A 20,637-nucleotide genomic window follows, 5' to 3' on the forward strand; every position below is an offset into this window, starting at 1 on the left:
CTGAATCTTTTTTCTTTCAGTTTGTTTGAGTTTTGTCTGAATTCTCTACACTTCTCAAATGTGTACTTGTGTATCAAGACCGTACAGCAGGTCTGAACTTCGACCTCACAGGTAAACCTTTCATTACTGGAAGGCAATAGTTAGAAACTCGATTCCTCGCGTCCTCTCCTCCGTCCTCCACTCGCTTTCTTCTCATTGGAGGAAAACATCTACAGTAGGTTCCTTAGATGTTCTCCTCCAATGCTTTTTAAGAAGGAAGTGGTTAGAGGACTGCGGAGAGTCCACAAGGACTATAGTTTCTAACTCTAATTGAGAAAGGGCCTTTGAGGAAGGCAGAAGAGGCCCTTTGTGTGGTCGACATCATGCTTCCATCCACCACATCTACTAACCAGACACATACGATATCAATGCCACATCCACATGGCCATATCAATGTCAGTGCTCATCTGTCCAACACCCATCCAACATCTGTCACTAATACCCAGTGGTGGAAATGGAGGGGAACCCACGGAAACCGGGTTCTGGGAGTGAGCTTGTTAGTGGTGTTGAAATACTTTAATTTCAGCATTCGGTTTGCCCCTGAACCCACCAGGGTTCCCCCAGTGAAATCATTGCATTTTCACCACTGCTGATCCCCCCCCATGGACTACTGTAGGTCCATACTATGTAGATGGGATGTATAGACTCCTTATGAGTGTGCAGAAGTCCGAGAGGCTGTATAAAATATGAATGTACATAATGTTGAGTATTAATTGTGTTGCACTGACCACATGTAGAAATGATAGAAATGTATTTAGCAGTTCTTTTCTCACGTGGTTTTAATGACGGACATTTTGAGTGACAGGCCACATCTCACACTGAGCGATTCACCTGATGTTTATAAACGGTGTGTGTGTTCACTGGAAGAACTGCAGCACGCAAAAGACCTTGTGCACAAGCAGACTTGAAGGGAATTGACTGAAACTGTTTTTGCGTGAAATACACTGGACAGCTTATTCAGCCTTCTACTATTTGAGGTATAAATGCCTTCAGAGTCTCCACTCTTGTATAATGACCCTCGGGAGATTAACAACACTGAGAAAAACTGCTTGTGAGGCATTTTTTCAACCAAGACTTTGTAATTAATCATGAATCCTTAACAACTGTAGACCTTATTACTTTATGCATGGTGTGCGTTATTGCACACACAAACTCCCACACACACATTGAATCGAGTTAATTCTAACTCAGGGATTCTTTTACAGATTGGCGATGGAACAGCTGTTGCATCCACTCTGAATTTGAATCTGAATAAAAATAGGCTTTCTGAAGAAGAAGCTAAATATGTTCCATGACTCTTGTTTTATTTATTTTATGTATGCTCCGTAAGCCATAATGTAGTTGAAGACTGCAGTTCTGAAATTTTTTACATTTACATTTATGGCATTTAGCAGACGCCTTTATCCAAAGCGACTTACAACAAATACATTTGTTTAAGTAAGTGAATCATCTATCCATCAGTCATCATAAGATAAAGTAATCAATGCTCACACCAGGGGCCATTGGCAGTCGTAATGCCAGTAGGCTAATTATTATTATTATTTATTTTTTTAAATATATTTTATTAGCAGGGGAGAAGAGGTCTCGAGGTTAGGGTTAGTATAGGGGGGTAGTGAGGGTGAAGCGGTCTTTAGGAGGGACTGTTAAGATGTAGCTTGAAGAGATGGGTTTTCAATCTACGTTGATCTCACCTTGTGAAATTGATCTCACATTGTGTTATATTCGTCTTTAGAGACACTATAACAAAGGATGATCAACTTGAACCCTGTTGACTTGAAACACTTTTCTAGGGTAAGGGTAAGATAATGTTTAGTTCTAAGAATAACGACAGAAATTACAGTAGGCTTATACTAAAGTATAGTATAGTCGCCATTGTGGTAGTCATGGGAATGTGTTACTTTTGCTTCATAGAGATAAGTTATCATGAGTGGAAACATTCCCTGGATATCCCGCCTGTCCTGTGTGGGAGGAGATACGGTGCTGTCATAGGGAAAGTGGACTGGCTGTGAGGTGAGTCAACCTGAGGGACTCCCTCACCTCACAGCCCACAGTGACAATGAGTCCACAGTGACAATGAAAAGTGAAGAGAGAGATTCAGCCCTTTATGTGGCAGTGGGTGACCATTTCCTTGCAATGAGTGATGAAAGGCTAATCAGCACAGTCGACTTCAAGGAAATCAAAACAAAGGAGAGAGAAGGTTTAAATGGCTTCCAGAACACAGAGACAGAATGGTCAGTGACAATTAATTATTTACCTTACCTGCTGTATGCTTACCATTTCTAAGCTCATTATATACAGGTAAGTGTGTTGTTGGTTACAGATACATCACTGTATACTGTATTTAAATATGGTTTGAGTTTGAAGTCGTAGCAAATTACGCTAATGATGCTTGAAAAACAATCTGTTCTGACATCTTCAATGCAAGCTACAGTACTGTAGTGTAAATGTTGGCATATAGTTTGTGCCTACGTTTTCCTCACACTTGGTAATATGTGTCAAGTTTTGTGTGTGATATATAAAGTAGTTCTCATTAACATAAAATTGATTGATGGCATAAAATAACAATTATAATAATCATTGATCATAAAACACCCGCCCAGTGTGTTCGTTGACCTAAAGCACTGTTCCTCTGTCTGATAGGGGACCAGTGCCCTCTCCGAGAGCTGAGGATTGTGCTCCTGGGGAGAGAATAGCTAGAGTCCGGAAACACCATCCTAGGCAGACGGCTGTTTGACACCCGGAGGGACATCGTCATGTGTGTGAGGAGACAGGGCGCAGCGGAGGATGGCCGTCGGGTCACTGTGGTCAACACACCTGAGAGGTCACTGTGGTCAACACACCTGAGAGGTCACTGTGGTCAACACACTTGAGAGGTCACTGTGGTCAACACACCTGAGAGGTCACTGTGGTCAACACACCTGAGAGGTCACTGTGGTCAACACACCTGAGAGGTCATTGTGGTCAATACACCTGAGAGGTGGATACAATACTCTGTATAGGACCCTGCCGCTGTTGACCGGAACATTCAAGACAGCGTGTCCACGTGTCTGGCGGGACCTCACATGTTCCTCATAGTTAACCCAGTTAACCCTCGCAAAGGCAGGGAATGGACTGTAGAGGGCCCCCTCGAGCTGCTAAACTGCTCTGGAGGAACGTGATGGTCGTGTTCGCAAGAAGTGAGACACTCAGGGGAGCTTCGATAGAGGAGCACATAGAAAGGCTTGGGTATCTCTGGGAGATTGTGGAGAAGTACTTAGGTTCCATGTTTTAAACACCGGGACCAACACGTGCGGTGATGATGTCACAGAGGTCATGGAACTGTTGAGGAAAATAGACTCCATGGTGGTAGTGAACAGTGAAGGAGGTGGAGCTGGTTATGTTGTCATCAATGAGAGGTTTTCAACTGGGACTGAGGTGAAGAGGAGAGCAGAGGAGGAGAGGGCGAGCATGAGGCAGATGAAGGTGCAGAGACAAAGAGACACACTCAGGTCTCTACTTAAGGGTGAGGATCTACCATAGCCAGATTTCAGATTTCATATTGAGAGATGGCCGGCCCTTCAATGGCTGGTGGATAGATGTGGAAACAGATACCATGTATTTGGTAACACAAGCAAGGTTGGAGGTAGCCCCGAGGTCACAGAGCTGCTGGAGAAGATAGAGGAAACAGGGATGGGAAACAATGGCGGACAGTTGGTTGAGATGTACCGGGTGTTGGAAGAGTGCAACAGGAAGTTGACACAAAGCTCTGAGGGGATTAGTCGAAGATTAGAAGAGATAGAAAAAAAGAACGAAAAGCTTAAACACATGATTGAGGAGAAAGACAGGATAGTGGAGGTTGTGAAAAAGAGATAAGATAAAGATGGAGAAAGATGGAGTGATGAAAGAAACAGAGCAGAGAAGCGCAATGAGAGAGAGGGAGTTCGAGGAGAGAAAGATAGAGTGAGTGAGAGACAGAAGCCCCTAAACAATTATGTGAGGAGAAAAACAAAACATTAGAACAGATGGAGAGAGAGCATAAACAAGAAGTAAACAAACTGGCAGATGAAATAGAATACCTAAAGAAGCATAACAAAGAGAGAAAAACAGAGTTGAATGCAACAATAGTTGAGATGCAGAAACAATTACAGGAGAGCCCATGGCCCATGACAATCAAATGAGAGAGGACATGATCAACCATCTGAAGAAGGATCTAGCAAAGCAACAACAGACAGAGGAACCTGGATATGTTTATGTGGACATCAATATTCTCAGTGAGTGAGAGAACTGTCTCCTCAACATCAGCATACGTCACTTTTCTTATCAGACTTTTTACTTGAATAACAATAGTTTTACACATAACAATAGTTAATAACAGTAGTTTTACACATAACAATAGTTAATAACAATAGTTTTTCACAAATAACAATAGTTAATAACAACAGTTTTTTTCCCAAATACCCTCTTTTGATTGAACTTTGACTAAACTGCTTGTCCTCTCTTTCTCTCTTTCTTTTTTCTTACACAGAAGCGTTTGGGACAGAACAAACTACTGTCACACGATGGGGCGGATGGGGAGGGATGGAGGGACGCAGAAGAACGAGTGCAGAGAGGGAGAGATGGATGGAGAGAACCCTGGTTGAGAGTTGGAGCAGCGGTACTGGGGGCTGTGGTTGGGGCCATGGCAGGCTCCATCAGAGCACCATTGAGGGCAGCCACTGGGATGGCCATTGGGGCTGCTGCAGGAGCTTTGGTGGGGGGGGTTACTGGTACGGGGGAGGGGGGACTCGAGGAAGGGGCCGGAGAGAAGACAGTTGTGTCAGATTCCCCTGATAAACAAGCATCTACCACATGAAATATATCAACTCTGAAAGAGGCAAAGGGGAGAACACGTCTACATTGCTGGTGTGGGAGAAGGGAAGGGGCTGGAGAGAAGACAGAGTGTTGTCAAAGTACAGTTCCGGTAGACAAAAAGCAACGCTGCATTGCAGTGCAGTCAAACATCACCACAGAGCAGATGCATGTAACTGCACCATCAGGGGTGTGTTTATCATTGAACTGTATATCATTGTGAATCAATGTGAATACAATTTACCTATGTGTATGTATGTGATTGAGTTATACTGTACAGTATGTCATTGTTAACCAGTGTGAAATAAACCGAAACTTGAAGACTGGTGTCCTTTCAGCTAGTGCAGGTGTGAAACGTGTCAACTGATGTCTGAGGATTGAGAGGGGCTGCTAACTGAATCAACAATAGGTTACCTTTTAATGTGTGTTTTGCTTCTGTACGATGCACCAGACAGCTCACAACAAAACTTCAGCTCATAAAGATATTGACTTATTGTAACTGCCTACAGCCTACCATAACTATGTCTTTGGTCAGCCAGGGAGTCAGTAAGCCTTCTTCAGGTTCCTCCATTGTCTTGTGACAGATTCCGTCCACACTGACGTTATGATGATACCTGCAAGTAGGACAAGTAAGACAATGTAGGTTCTTCTTTCATCTCCTCCCTGGTGATGTCACTAAGGACAGGTCTCACACACAGCCATCAACAACATACAGCACCGTCATAAAATAAACAGTGAAGATACCATATAAAACAGTGGACTCCATAGCCCTAACCCTAACCCTAACCCTAACCCTAGCCCTAGCCCTAACCCTAACCCTAGCCCTAACCCTAACCCTAACCCTAACCCTAACCCTAGCCCTAACCCTAACCCTAACCCTAGCCCTAACCCTAGCCCTAACCCTAGCCCTAACCCTAACCCTAGCCCTAACCCTAACCCTAACCCTAACCCTAGCCCTAACCCTAGCCCTAACCCTAACCCTAGCCCTAACCCTAACCCTAGCCCTAACCCTAACCCTAACCCTAGCCCTAACCCTAACCCTAACCCTAACCCTAGCCCTAACCCTAACCCTAACCCTAACCCTAACCCTAACCCTAGCCCTAACCCTAGCCCTAACCCTAACCCTAACCCTAACCCTAACCCTAACCCCCTTTGAATGTCTCTTATATCTATTACAGAGTTAAGGGACATCCCTTGTAATCAACTGACCGTAGGGCAGGTGGACTGCCTACTGTACAGAGCTACCATGCCTACGTTTGTGGGCAAGATGGGATGGAGGAAAGTGATGTTGCACGTTGGATTGCTCATGTCACAAGGTGGGATGAGGACAGGATCTGTGTTGAGCGAGCAGTGTGAAGTAGAGACAAACACAAACACAAGTTCTGACTTGAAGCTTTCATTGAACAGTTCACTAGAATTTAAGAGCATCAATACTGTCACAAGCAGCTCACCGTGACATGCCTCAACCATGATCCCCTGGTTTGGCAATAAGAAGCACAATGCTGCTGGACAAGATTACAGTATCAGTCACAGTCATGTTTAATACACCGGAGTTTAAAAATATATCGTTTCAAGAAGAGATAGTCCAATCCAATAGTAAAATCCAATTAGATTTTAATGTAAGCATGTTATGAACAGTCAAACAAGGACATGGGACAATGGGCATTATAAGAATCCTGCATGTCGATCTTGTCTTCAAAGTTGTGGTTGCTGGCAGCAATTGACAATTCGTTGAGACTATCAATATACAATGACCCTGGCATAATATCATAGAAGACAATGGGCAGGCCGCTCTCAAATTAACATTTCATGATTGTTATTCATTGATCATAAGTCAACCACATCAAGCAGTAGGCTATGGTTAATGGCAATGGATTAGATAGACATAAATGAATACATTTATTAAAATATTTAATAAAATATATCTACTGAGATACAGCCTACCAGTTGAGTTTACACAAATTACAATGTCATAACTCTGCAATGTTGAGTTAAAAGTATCATTTTGGAGCAGGAGTAGACTAGAAAAATAGTCAGTGCATTATAATTCAAGAGGAAGGCTAATGATTATTTGACCAATGATCAATAATCAATAGCGATGCTGATGGACCATTATGATCATTGCTAAATCTGTTTTTGCAGTTGTGTTATGAAAGCAGCTCAAGTTCAAATGGGAGTTGGTGATGAGAGTTGAATGCTTGGACCTAGTAGAACGTGAGGAGAGAGCAGTCTCAGAGAACTATTCTCGAAGCCCAAATTACCTCATTTTTCACAGAGACAGGAGGACATTGATCCTCTAACCTCGGGAATCAAAGCAACTATAGGGGGGAAAGTACATAGCGTAGCACTTTCTGTTTCTAATGGTATTCTTTCATGGCTACGAGGGTCTATAGATTACTCTCAGGCCTGGGCTTTCATCATGTGTGCGTGTGTGCGTGCATGCGTGCGTGCGTGTCTGTGTATGCCTATGTGTGTGTCTGTGGGGGTGGGGTAGGCCTAATCAGTAGCACAATAACACAGTCTTGTCTTCATACTTGTATGTGGCAAAAAGTGTATGTTTGTATTCATACCAGATATCATCATGACCTTTCTCATTTATCTCGTAAATCCCCAGATAACATGTGCCTGCATTATTTTGATGACGGAATGGTGCCATTCCACGTATGATCACTAGAGGTCAGTGTTTTATCAGATTGCTCTCTACTAACGTGTCCTGACCAGATAATGTTTTTCCCTTGACTTCTATATACTGTACATTCCACAAGGCACAACGACGATTCTTCTGAAATGGTGTGGTGTCAGATGATGATATCGTTTTTAGAAAGGTGATTCTTGGCCCAAGGAAATGGTAGGCTCTACATTCCGTTGATCTGTCATGGTAAAAAGTGTCAGCTTTCCAGATGCCAGAGGAGTTAGTAATGCTTAGTCTCTGGGTGCTACGACGTAGCACGACGTACAAAAACAATACATCCCTCCTGTATCAGAAGACACCGTAGGCTACAGAATATGTTGTGCTGACGCCCCAAACTGCCTTGATAAAAACACACAGTTGTAGAAGGTTAATGTCATTTTAGAAACTCTCTGGCCACTTTCCCCAGGCCATATCTGCAGCACAAAAGCTTATTATTTTTGAGTGTCTCGTAAAGTTTGTAACTAAGCACCCGTTGCTATGACCCTATACAGTAGGGACTGGGCCTCACATTCTTTCAGTGGCCCCCCAGGGGCATAAGCATGTGTTTACATCTCCCATTACTCATGTTGTTGTACTGTACTGTTTGGGCATATTGCAGGGGAAAAGTACCCATATCTCATTAGACTGCTGTTTTTGGACACCAAGTCGATCCTCTGAAGAATAGATATAGACCGGGGAAGGCCGGTGGGGGTAGAAATTGGAGTATACCGTTCCATGCATTACAATGAGACCGTCCTCCTCAATTTCTACCTCCACCAGCCTCCACTTATATAGACCCTCTGAGGTCATTTCACTGTGAGGAGAAGCAGACTCAGCCTCCCTGTTGTTTTGTATTTACACAGGTTTCATTTGATTTCTTCACTCTCTAAGAAGGGAGATAATCCACTGTGGCCATCACAATGAATGCAGGATGTATCAGACACTGCAGACACTCCGTGATTAGATCTCTATCAGGGATACATTTTCACTCTGTAAAAGGCTTATGCTGACGTACAGTGCCTCTGTTCTCTACTCTGATAACGAACGATATCATCCATCTGAGCGGTAGCTACACTCTTAGAAAAAGAAGTTTCAGCCATGTGTGTTCTGACCCTCTATGACACCATCTCTGCTCTAAGGGTTGACCCGCCCCAGATGACCCATGGTGAATCAGACCACACCACCTCTGGTCTTTATCTACTGGGTCATGCCAGTCCTCCAAGCCTCTGGCCAGCCCTGCTCCTCAAGGACATGTGGGCCCAGCCCTCATCTGGTCACCACATGACAGGAAGATGCCACTCTGCAAAGGGCACCCCCGTCCCTCCTAGTGGAAACAAGATATAGGATATAGGGGCTTTGCACACTACAGGGCCAACCTGAACCATATTGCTGGCTTGGACTGTCACAGCAACTATGGTGGATATATAACCAGACCAGAATACTGTAGTACAGCTCAGCTCAGATCGGCTCAGCTCAGCTCTGTATAGTGTAATTAGGGTTATGGTGTGCTGTAGCAGGCCCGCCATCTCCTTCATGCGCAAGTATTATATCCCTCCGATTTTTGGGCTTGTCCAGTATTCTATTCCAGATGTCCAGTATTCTACCCCAGATGTCCAGTATTCTACTCCAGATGTTCAGTATTCTACCTCAGATGTCCAGTATTCTACTCTAGATGTCCAGTATTCTACTCCAGATGTCCATTATTCTACCCCAGATGTGCAGTATTCTACTCTAGATGTTCAGTATTCTACCCCAGATGTCAAGTATTCTGGTCTAGATGTTCAGTATTCTACTCCAGATGTCCAGTATTCTGCTCTAGATGTTCAGTATTCTACTCCAGTATTCCACTCCCTCTTCCCTTCTGGTATAATACCATATGTTTGTTCTCCTCCTTGACTACACTCAAGGATGTTGCCGCCTCCACATCGAAGTGTCATTGATACTCAATTCAGGTGATGACACTTGACTTGAGCTTGTGTACAGAGCTGGAAAGCATGCAAAGATCTTGCAGAAAACTAACAGTCGATGTGGCTTTTCTGACATTGGAAAATATATCACGATTTCATGTATCTGATCTTATTTCCCTGCCTTCTGCTTTGGCCTACTGGAGCCTGATGTAGATGGAGAGAGAGGAAGCGAGAGACAGAGAAAGAGAGATTTCTGTTGGTTTTCATTTCTAATAGGAAATTATGTTGGCTGTGTAGACTGGAGGGCTTGTTTCTAATCTAACACAGGTCAAATCCAGATTGAGGTATAAATAATGAATCAAGTCTGAAAATAGTTTTTCACGGCCAGCATGCTTTAACAATGCTCTTAAATATTACAATCTGACTGGCAGACATTTCTCAGACAAAAGTGTTTTCAATTGAAGGCTAGAGAGTTTTCTATTGTTAAACCCTGAAGCCAGAATACATGAATACACTCCTGACCATTTTATCATACAGTATACTACAGTTACATAAGAGTTACATGGTTGTTATGCTCGTCAGAAATGTAGGACCTAAGTGCAGGTTTGCTAAGGATTATTTTTGTTCAACCTCAAGACTCCCAAATCCTCTTTGCCTTATGTTATTTTTTCTTATAAGATGAAAGCAATACTCATGTGGTGCTGCAGAGATTTTATTTGTTTGTCTCTTTTATGAATTCATTGCAATAGTGGAACTCTCTCCTTTGGTATTAATCCCATATTGGCTCTTTCATTACATTTCTGTAATAGAGGATCATCTTCCTCGACTCGGTGCCTATCAGTTCTGATCCTGTTGATCCTTTGAGCTGTCATCAGTACATTATCATTGGAGCCATGTCTGCTACACCTACATATGGTTGCCAAGTCTCCATACAAAGCAGGAGTACTGTATGCTTGCTTTGCTTGTGAGGAAACTCAGTGTGTGTGTGTGTGTGTGTGTGTGTGTGTGTGTGTGTGTGTGTGTGTGTAACATACTGTAATTACCTCCATCTGTGTGAACAATTACAGAGGACATACACAATTACGCTGCCCAAGAACATCTGCCTCTCCATGACCCTTGAGTCCATAACAATGCATTTTATGAAACACAGCCATCCACAAATGTAAGTGGTTCCACTCCAAAATCATATCAGCAGCTCTCACAGCAGTGAGCATGATTCAGTCATTCGGTTACTGCTGTGCCGGATGTCCACCCCCTCATAGCAGGGAAACTCTGTGTGTGTGTGTGTGTGTGTGTGTGTGCGTGTGTGCTCATGTGCGTGTGTATTGTAACAGTTGAGGTGGGATATACTGTAGGACAGGGAACAGTCTGTGGTTTCACATGTGTGTACCTCACCCTGAGCGAGGGGGCCAAGCCGGGGGTAAAAGAGGGATCACATACTCAGAATCACAGTCCCCTGCTCCCAATGCAAACCTACAGCGTCACTGCTGGAAGCCTTGTCACACCAGGAGTCCAGACAGCAGGGATAAAGAATGTGCAGATTTACAGTTCCAATGCTGAGATATTTATTATCACTGGGGCCTCAGAGTCTATTGAAAGTACAGAGACATATATTATTCACTCATGGAGCACTTTATTAGGAACACCTGTACATCTTCTCATGGTGGAGGTGGTGTAATGTAGTGGGGAATGTTTTCTTGGCATACTTTGGGCCCGTTAATACCAGTCACTCATCGCTTAAATGCCACAGCCTATTTGAGTATTGTTGCTGACCATGTGCATCCCTTCATGGCCACAAATTACCCATCTTCTAATGGCTACTTTCAGCATGATAATGGACCATGTCACAAAGCGAAAGTCGTCTCAAACTGGTTTCATGAACATGACAATGAGTTCAGTGTTCTTCAGTGGCCTTCCCAGTCACCGGATCTGAATCCAATAGAACACCTTCAGGATGTGGTGAGATTCACAGCTTGAAAGTGCACCTGAAAAATCTGCAGGAATTGCATGATGCAATCATGTCATCATGGACCAGAATCTCAAAGGAATGTTTCCAACATCTTGTGGAATCAATGCCACGAAGAAGGGAGGCCCTACCCAGTATTATTATAGTGTTCCTAATAAAGAGCAAAGGGAGGTCCTACTCAGTATTAGTATAGTGTTCCTAATAAAGTGTTTGGTGAGGGTATACATACATGGGGAAGGGGTGGGCCATGAATCAGAGGTTCACTTGTGGTGAACACATGTTGTCTGATAGCCTGTCCACTTCTACAAAACTGGCCCAACAAGCTTTGTCTGCTTTGTTGAGGACCTCTGCCCTTTTGTTCTACATTTGAATTAATGACAATCTGAACGAAAACGTTTTTGCATTGCCTCCACTGCATTGCCTCAGATTCATGAATTACCCACTTCAGCAATAACTTTCTGAAAGTATATGAACTGTTGAAAACCCCATAGACATTTAAATGTCAGGTGTGGGAAAAACAAGGATTTTAGAGGTAATAAATAAGAATCTAGAGGTACAGCCTGGGGCCTTTCATAGCAGCATTCCCTAAACCTAATGTGTTTAGTGATGTGCCATCACTTATTGTCTTTCATATTGCGGCATTATGACACCGGTTTAGACTGTAACAGTGATAACAGTGATGAAAATGTGCTCTATAAATAAATGTATTATTATTATTATTAATAAAAGACAGCCTTCTGAATACACAGTCAAGCTGGAAAGATGTGTACTGCCTGGTAGACCTGTTCAGTACGATTGAGGGATTCTGTTCTGCAAAAGCTTTGAGTCCAAATAGTCTGTCGCAATAAAAGCTATTTAGGCTATTGAGATGGAGAGCTGTTTTTAAAACAATGACCTCAGATGCCTTTCTCAGTAATATAAAGTGAAGCCCAACTGTAAAATCCTTTCAGACAATGCCCTGGGATTTCACCACACAATTTCAAACCAAGAGCCGTTATCCACCTCAGGTTTCTGAGGTGTTTGCCAGTCGAAAGATTTCCCTTAGTTTTTAGATATTAACATTTTATATGACAGGTTCCCTTTTTAGGCACTGTTTTATTTATGTGGCTGACAAATGTCTCTCCTAATGTCAATTTCACCACTCAGAGTTTGGATAAAAAAAGAGTTTCAAAGAAACTCAACGTGTTTGTTATTACCTTCATTGATGTTCTCAGTTTTAAATTAAAGGAAGCAATAGCTAAATACATGACAAAACAAGTTTACATGACAAGTACCTAGCTAAATAGATAACAAAATAAAACGATGGAATCTGCAACACTTATGAAGTGCTATATATTATATTATACGCCACTTTTACATCATTTCGTTTTTATCGATCAGTAGGTGATTTATTTGCTTTATTAGGCGGAACTAGAGTTAATACAGCAAATGTGGACGGACAAAAACAAGGGACGGGAAAATCTCTGCACTTCCGCCTGTCAAACCGGAGCGGAGTTGTGACAGCTGATTCTCAGCTTGTTTACATCTCGATATTAACAATTCTCATTACATATCCGTCAGGTTGTTTGCGGTCTGAAAGTCTACTTATTCTGTGGCCGCAATTGCAGCCAAAGCCTTGCATCCGAGTGTCGTTGATTATGGTGTAAGGCGGAGCGCTTTCTCAGACAGCAGGTAAAGCACAACGGGCAGACATTAGCTAGCTGGCTAGCTAGCTTGCTAAGTGACATATTGTCACCATGATATAACACAATATGTGTTCTTCTTAGGAAAACCTGAGACTTTTCCCCTCATTGTAATGAATTGCTGCAGCTGTCACCACATTCGGATTGCTGTCAGCCTGTAACGCAAGCGCACACTTTGTAGGTGCCGGCTGGGTTAGCACTTTAGCTAGAGCTACGAGTGAGTGAGTGTATATGTGTGTGTGAGTGAGAGAGACGTTATGTCATGTCATGAACTGTTTTGACAGCTGATATGTGTCAGCTAGTTTAGCTAGTTCTGGGTCGCTAACTACTCACTTGTCTATTCATTCAAATCACTACATAGTCAGTGGCTAATGATAGTTAGCTAGGCAGTCAAGTCTGAAATGAAAAGTAGACTGCTCAATTTGTTATCTGATGCTTGTGTTTTGCTTTAGTCTGCGTTGTACCTATTTTCTATCTTCACGTGATTTATTTTTTCTTGACTTCCTGCATTGATGCAATGCAGTTCTCCCCTTGCTCTTATTACCCAAGACTACAATGGCAGTCTACATGGACTTTTCCTTCTCTTGCTCCAAAGCAGTAAACAGTGGAAAAGTAAGATTGAAGAGTCTTGCAAGTCTTAAGTGACTTGTGTAATGGTTGACTACAGGACCTGTACATAAAGTGAGAGACTGTCCCTGCGCAGTGTTGCTGGCAGGCAAACGGGCAGACTGACAGCTGAGCTGAAGCAGGTGATGGACGTACTGGGCACACATTTTATGGACTCACTGATATCTGATACCCAGGGAACATCCTCTCACATGCTCACTGACCACGTTGTCCGGTACATAAAGGGACGCCACACCAACATTTAGGAGCTGTTTCCTCTCATAGCCTTGGGTGGGTTATCTTGGCTGGTACAATCCAGGTCAGGAGGATGTCTGCTGTTTTGCAAAAAAAAGAGAGAATAAACAGAAGAGGATAAGGAAGATCATCTCATCATGGGTACTAGAAAGATACCTATTTATTGGTGTTAGGCTATACAGTTGCTTTTATGCAGACAAATTCAGACTGCTGACCCCATGTGACTCCACCAATAACAGCAGTGCCTCCCTCATCCTCCCCTCATATTGTCAGTTATTATTTAAGATGATCGGAATACCGTCTTTTATTGTGAATATGACTTATATTCGACTTAGTAGTCATCGATTCTTCTGTTGTTATTGTTGACACAATCTTGTACAGGAAACATCTCTCATTGTTGTCGACCAGAGCCTTGTGTCATGCCTTTTGGAGGGAGGCCCAGTCGCCCACTACTGACACTTTCACTGTGGCTTTAATGAATTCTGACTGTGGAAAAGAGCACAGGGCATGTCGTCGTTTCTGTGTGAACAGCAAACAGACACACCATTCCTTTTTATGATGTACAGCTAACTGCTTTTGTCACTGCTTCCTCCAGCTAAACTATTTTCATTAGCCTGCCTACAGGCTATCTGTCCTAGCGACCCACGACTGCCAAGCTTGCTGCTCACAGCTGTGCTGAACAGAGACAACCCCATCAGGGGGGCAACACTATCTAGTTTCACAGGCAGCAGGGGACACTGACTCCAGGGTTGGTTCGTCTGACTGAGATACTGTGTTTTACTATTACTATTTGTACTAAATTACTGCCAAGCCACTTATTTGGATTCCAGCTAAACAATTGACGTTAGGTCTGACAGCTAAAATCATCAATATGGTCAAAACATGGCATCTTCTGTAGCAGTCCAGCTGTGTTGACATACTGTGGGGGTTATATACTATGTAGTTATAGTTAAAAGGGTGTTGAAACCATCACCAAACTCGATCACCAAGTTAGCTAATTAGCACTCAGACTTTCTGATTCAGATACAGTGTATCTTTTGATTTGATCATTCATTAGGAAACTTGAATAGGGCTTATGGGTTGTTGGGAGTACCGAATCCAATACAATGTTAAGTTTATAGACTCGGAATAATGAAGTTATTGGAGAAAGGTAGTGGGCTAGCCTTTGCCTAACTCATTGATACAGCTTTGCCATATAGGCCTACCCTCCTGTTGAATGATTCCCAGTAGTCTCCTCCGGGTAGTGCTGTGAATAGGATAACCAGAGAGAACTCTCTCTAAGGAAAACAGGCTGATTTAAAGGAGCCCTGGAGCCCTGCAGCCTTGCTCTACATATCTCTCAATGCCAAAGTAATTGTAATTAGCCCCACTAATCAATGGCAACTGCTTATTATTCCCTCTGAATTAGCCTGGCTGTTGTTAGTCCACACGCCATGATCAAAGACAGGACCCCTTCGCCTTTCTAACCAGGCGTTTGTCTCTGAATAGCAGTATGAGCTCCACATCATTAGTGGTCTTGTGAGGCGGTGGTAGAGTATGGTGCTCCAGCAGTGTGTAGGTTGTGGAGAAGATTCCCACTGGGACCAGACAAAAACATTTATGCACTCACTGTAGCCTACTGTAAGTCGCTTTGGATAAAAGCTTCTTCTAAATGGCAGCTCTATTCTAGCTGAATTTTTGGCCTACCCATTATCGCCCCCCTCCCCGACACAGTTAAAATGCCAACTGCTGTGATTCTGTAGTGCATCTGTTGGTCAAAGGTTGTCAAACAATAATGGCTGAAAGGATCGCCTGAAGTAAATCTGTCATGACTTGCTGATAAACACTTCAACTGAATTTGAGGCCTGAATTGAAGGAAGTTCAAAGAACGTTTGCTGTGTTTTAATTGATTGCCACTGAGGGACCGAGTAGATCCTATACTGTCGGTTCTTCTATTAGTTGTGTTAAGCTATCAAACAGATATTTCTTTCAGCCTATACATATAAAAACATCAAAACAACGTCATCCCTGTCTTTTCCCTCTCAGCCATTCAACCTTGGAGATTTTGTCTCTGTCTCCTTAGGCCTCAGTGTAGTATTCCTGAGCAGTTTTGTTCCTCTCCATCTGCTCAGTTTGTAGTGACAACCTAATCCACGCAGTATCTAAGTGATTCTCATTCAAATCAGGGGCCCTACAAAAACAAAGATATTCATTCCGAAATCACATTAACTATTATCCTTGCACTCAGATGAACTCAATTCAACTTATTGAGTAGCCTAACTTGTTCAATCGTTGTTGTTTTTTTTGGTGCATTTGAGCTAGTTTTAGGAGAGAGAACTGAGTGAATGCTTTAGAATGTTTCTTTCACTTTGAAAGAGTCCAGTAGGCTGTGTAGATCAGTGGGAAAGAAACCCTGTGCTTTGATTCCAGGCTTTGGGGCAACAAAATCTGAAAAACGTTCAAAGGGTTATTTTGCAGGGCACTATATATAGGCTTTGGTGTTCACAGTTGCATGAAGAAGTCATTAGGTCATCCTATCATCATGTCTGGCCTCGGGGGTTATGCCGTGAGTGTTCATACTGTAGCGTGTAGAGCCGGTGCTGTTGTCTATGTTTTATTGCTGCTCTCAGCAAGTTGAGCTCTGCTGCAGAGTTAGCTATGGAATAATGAGGCGAATCCTGGGGTACTGGGAGAGACAGGACAGGAGGGGTCTGACAGGACAACCAATGCCCCAGTTCCACAGAGCCTGCCCTAGGGGTAGTAGGCCATGTAATTGTGTGCTTGTCAGAAGCCATCCAGAAACACTTCAGTAACCAAAGTGGCCGACCGAGTGACACTGGGATGACCTCACTTTCCCTTAACTCTCATGAACAAGCAAAGTAGGGGGAGTGTCTGTGTGTGTGTGTCTGTGTGTGTGTGTCTCTGTGTGTGTGTGTGTGTGTGTGTGTGTGTCTGTGTGTGTGTGTGTGTAGGGGGGGTTCTTTCTTGTATTTAACTTGTGTCTGGACATTTATTAATTAGCTATGCTGCGTAAATATCCAGTATGTCATTTCTGTCATATAATGCATAACATACACTGATGCTCTGTCCTGTTGCGATGTGTTTCAGGAGAGAGCGTCAGGCAGCCATGCTGACGTTGGCTAGTAAGCTGAAGAGGGATGAGGGGGTGAAGGCTGGCAGGGCCCCTGGGGTCTCCTCAGACTCTTCTCACAGGGTCTCTGTCAGGGACAAGCTTCTCACCAAAGGTACAACACACACACACACACACTCTCTCTGCTTAAAACGCTCTCCATTAACCCTTATGAGACTGGAAGCCAGGGAGACCTAGTTGTGTTTCCAGTAGGTACAGACTTCATCGTTATCCTTCAGCTCATCGTGCTTTCCCCTCTGCTTTGCCATGTCACTGTCAGACACAATCATACCCAGGCTGCCAGAGGAACTCCAGACCCTCAATTTGGCTAGTCGCAGATCATTCATTTGTTATTATTTCACGATGATTCATAACTTTAGCGTTTTACACAGTCAACTTTTCGGTCCGCTTGCATCCTCTGTCTGCCCAGTAGACCTCCACTTCATCCCTGCTGTCTCATCCTCTGGGCCCAGGCCCATTTTTGAGGAGAACTGGCTGTACCACAGAATGAAGATGTTCGCTGCCTCGGTACAGATTGAGGAGAGGGAGGGAAAGGGCATTGATCGATTGGGCTGATTGTAGTACAGTCTGTTCTGTAGCTCTGACACCTTCTGTAAACAGAATACCACAACAGTGACATGAGCTTGGACTTGTAGCCAAAGGGGATGTCTTGGGAGCTGCGGTAACACCGTAGTAGACAGGTTCACTAGAAGACATATAGACCGGTGTACTGTAGGTTTAAAGACACTCCAGTGTGGTTGATATTGGGAGCGGTGGCCGGGAATAGAGGAAATATCCACCAAATATGGTTTTCTCTGCCCTGTGTTCTATAATCTGCCTTTGTTTCAATATATAATAATAATATATGCCATTTACCTGATGTTTTTTAGGGCATTTCTGCTTTTATTGGGATAGAGACAGTGGAGATTGACAGGAAGGATGGGAGAGAGAGAGGAGGGATGACATGCAAGATAGGTCGAGGGTCGGAATCGAACCTGGAACCTTGCGATTACGTGGTAAGCGCATTAGTGTGCTACGCCACTAAGCGCCCCCCTACCTGATGCTTTTATTCAAAGTGACTTACATAGCAGCGAGTGCATACATTTTTCAGTGTATATAGTTTTAGTATTCATGTGGCAACTCATGGAAGTCTGGGTGGTTCTTGGTCGCCTTCCTCCAGCGCTCCAAATCGGATCCCTCTCTCTTTTTGTCTCTCTTCCTCCCTCTCTTTTATCCTCTGATCTCTGTCTTGCCCCCGATAGGCCGCTTCAAGGCGCGCGCTCGTCTCATGAATTTCAAAGGCTTGTCCCTCTTGTCTTTCCATCACGCACTTTTGCCATTCTGTCCGGTCTCCTCCTCCTTTTTCTTCTTCTTCTGTATAATCTCTTTCTCTGCCTCTCCTTTTCTTAATCCTGTTATCCACCTGTCCTCTTTTTTCTCTCCGCTCACACACTTTCTCTCTCTCTCTCTTTTCCTCAAGACAAGCACCTTAAAAACAACAAAGTTGTCTTTCTTTAAGATCACCTTTTTGCTAATACTGCCCTATTACCACCCTATTACTCCCCTATTACCGCCCTATTACTGCTCTATTACTCCCCTATTACTCCCCTATTACTCCCCTATTACCGCCCTATTCACTTTCTGTATCAGCACCGTCTGGCACATTACATTTCAACCACAAGCCCATTCTGTTTTTGTTTAAGCTAATTTTTTGGAGTGTGGTAGTCCCACTCTCGTATTGTTCCAGTTTTTGTTGGACAGTAGAGAAAGACAGGAAAGTGAGGAGGAGAGGGTATGTCAGCATGGCATGGGCCGGATTCTAACCCATGCCGACATGGGCATATGTGTGCACTGTAGGCCGTGGTGCTAGACCACTGGACCATGCCAGGCCCATTCCAACCCATTAATTTATATATTGTTTCTTAGTGATCCTCCCAGGGTCCATTCACGATAGTGGATTACATACACAACAACCAGATATTGTCTTTTCCATGAGACGAAATGAAGACTACCGTAATGTGTCAACATACAGTACCAGTCAAAAGTTTGGACACACCTTGCCAAGAGTGTGCAAAGCTGTCATCAAAGCAAAAAGTGGCTACTTTGAAGAACCATAAATATAAAACATATTCTGGTTTGTTTAACACTTTTTTTGTTTACTACATCATTCCATATGTGTTCCTTCATAGTTTTGATGTCTTCAATATTAATCTACAATGTAGAAAATAATAATAAATAAAGAAAAACCATTGAATGAGAAGGTGTGTCCAAACTTTTGACTGGTACTGTACATGCAGGGCTCCTCCTGTTGCACAGCATGTAGCAAACGCACCCCTTGAATGCAGCGCAGAGCCCCTATGGAAGGACTTCCATTTATACAGGTGATTTACTGCTTTTCAGCTCAGCTACACGCCCAGCATGTAGCAGGATGAGCTCATGTTCCCCGTAGCAGGGGCCCCACAGGGTTCCCCAGTGAGGTGGTACGCAGAACCGCTAACGTTATTCATGTCACAGTCAAGGTTACAGGGACCGTGATCTGGAGAGGGAGGGAAACGGATATGCCATGAATCTCAAGAGTGTGTGAGTGGGTTTGTGGGTGTATGTGTATGTGTCGGTGTATGTGTGGGTGGGGGTGTGTGGAGGTGTGTGTGTGTGTGTTGTGGTTTCACTTGACTTCCCCCTCCTGTCGCTGATTTACAGTACGCTTGTTGCGCTCAAGTTCTGTTCCTTGTATTTGTGTTCAGCCTGCAGATGTTTCACTGAACGACCCGCAAAAACCTGTCTGTCTGCTTTGACTCCCCAGTTTGAGTCCCTAGTCAGTTAGCCTATTGTCTGATGACCTCACTGGTAACCTTGTTGCAACAAAGGGGTGGAAACCCGTTTGAAATGAGTGACGCCTCGCGACACGTCAAACCAATCAAATACCTCGCTTGGGCGGAGCTCCAAAAAAACGGAATTCCGTTTTTCCTTCAGGTTTTCTTCCATTTTCTACAATGTTGGAAGCTAACATAGGCAACAGCTCTCTGCAAAATAGTCCTACCCGGTCGGAAAAGACGACACACATGACAACAAGGGCATGTGGGGGGGAGGGTTCTTGTAACATGGAATCTTGTAACAATGGAATGTAACATCCAATGAAATTGCGAGCACGTTCTCCCATCGCTCTGTCCAGTTCAATGTAAAATTCTCCAGACCTCCAGAGGAGGCGTGAGAACAACGAGATTTGGAGGTAGGGCTAAACAAAACTACCTTCCTGGTAATAATGACTAGATCTTTCATGTTGCATTTGCTTGACTCACACAGTGAAGTTATGACCACTTTACCACTTGGTGCAAACCACTGCTCACACACTTACACAGAATGTCTTCCTCGTTTGTTTGTATCTGATGAGTCTCTCTCTCTCTCTCTCCCCCCCCCCTCTCTCCCCCGCTCTCTCTCCCCCCCTCTCTCTCCCCCCCCACCCACAGAAGTTGCAGAACTTGAAGCCCACCTCCCTTGTAAGTATTCTACTTTACCAGTACTGTCATAAAAAGTCTCATTTTCCCATACCTCGTTAGTCTTACTCATTAGTTTTA

At 43.6% G+C, this 20,637-nt stretch overlaps 1 protein-coding gene across 1 annotated transcript in view; it reads left to right on the forward strand.

The window, feature by feature from the left end:
* Positions 1–12,893: 12,893 nt before the first annotated feature.
* The window catches only part of ube2f (ubiquitin-conjugating enzyme E2F (putative)), a 40,705-nt gene continuing 32,961 nt past the window's right edge, over positions 12,894–20,637 (forward strand). The window contains exons 1-3 of the mRNA XM_083681300.1: positions 12,894–13,081; positions 17,041–17,177; positions 20,530–20,559. Of these exons, the coding sequence (XP_083537426.1) occupies positions 17,060–17,177; positions 20,530–20,559 (148 nt within the window). The 5' untranslated portion in view covers positions 12,894–13,081; positions 17,041–17,059. The remainder of the gene's footprint in view (positions 13,082–17,040; positions 17,178–20,529; positions 20,560–20,637) is intronic.

This window comes from Argentina silus, assembly GCF_951799395.1.
Source record: "Argentina silus genome assembly, chromosome: 12".
NCBI classification, from domain to species: domain Eukaryota; kingdom Metazoa; phylum Chordata; class Actinopteri; order Argentiniformes; family Argentinidae; genus Argentina; species Argentina silus.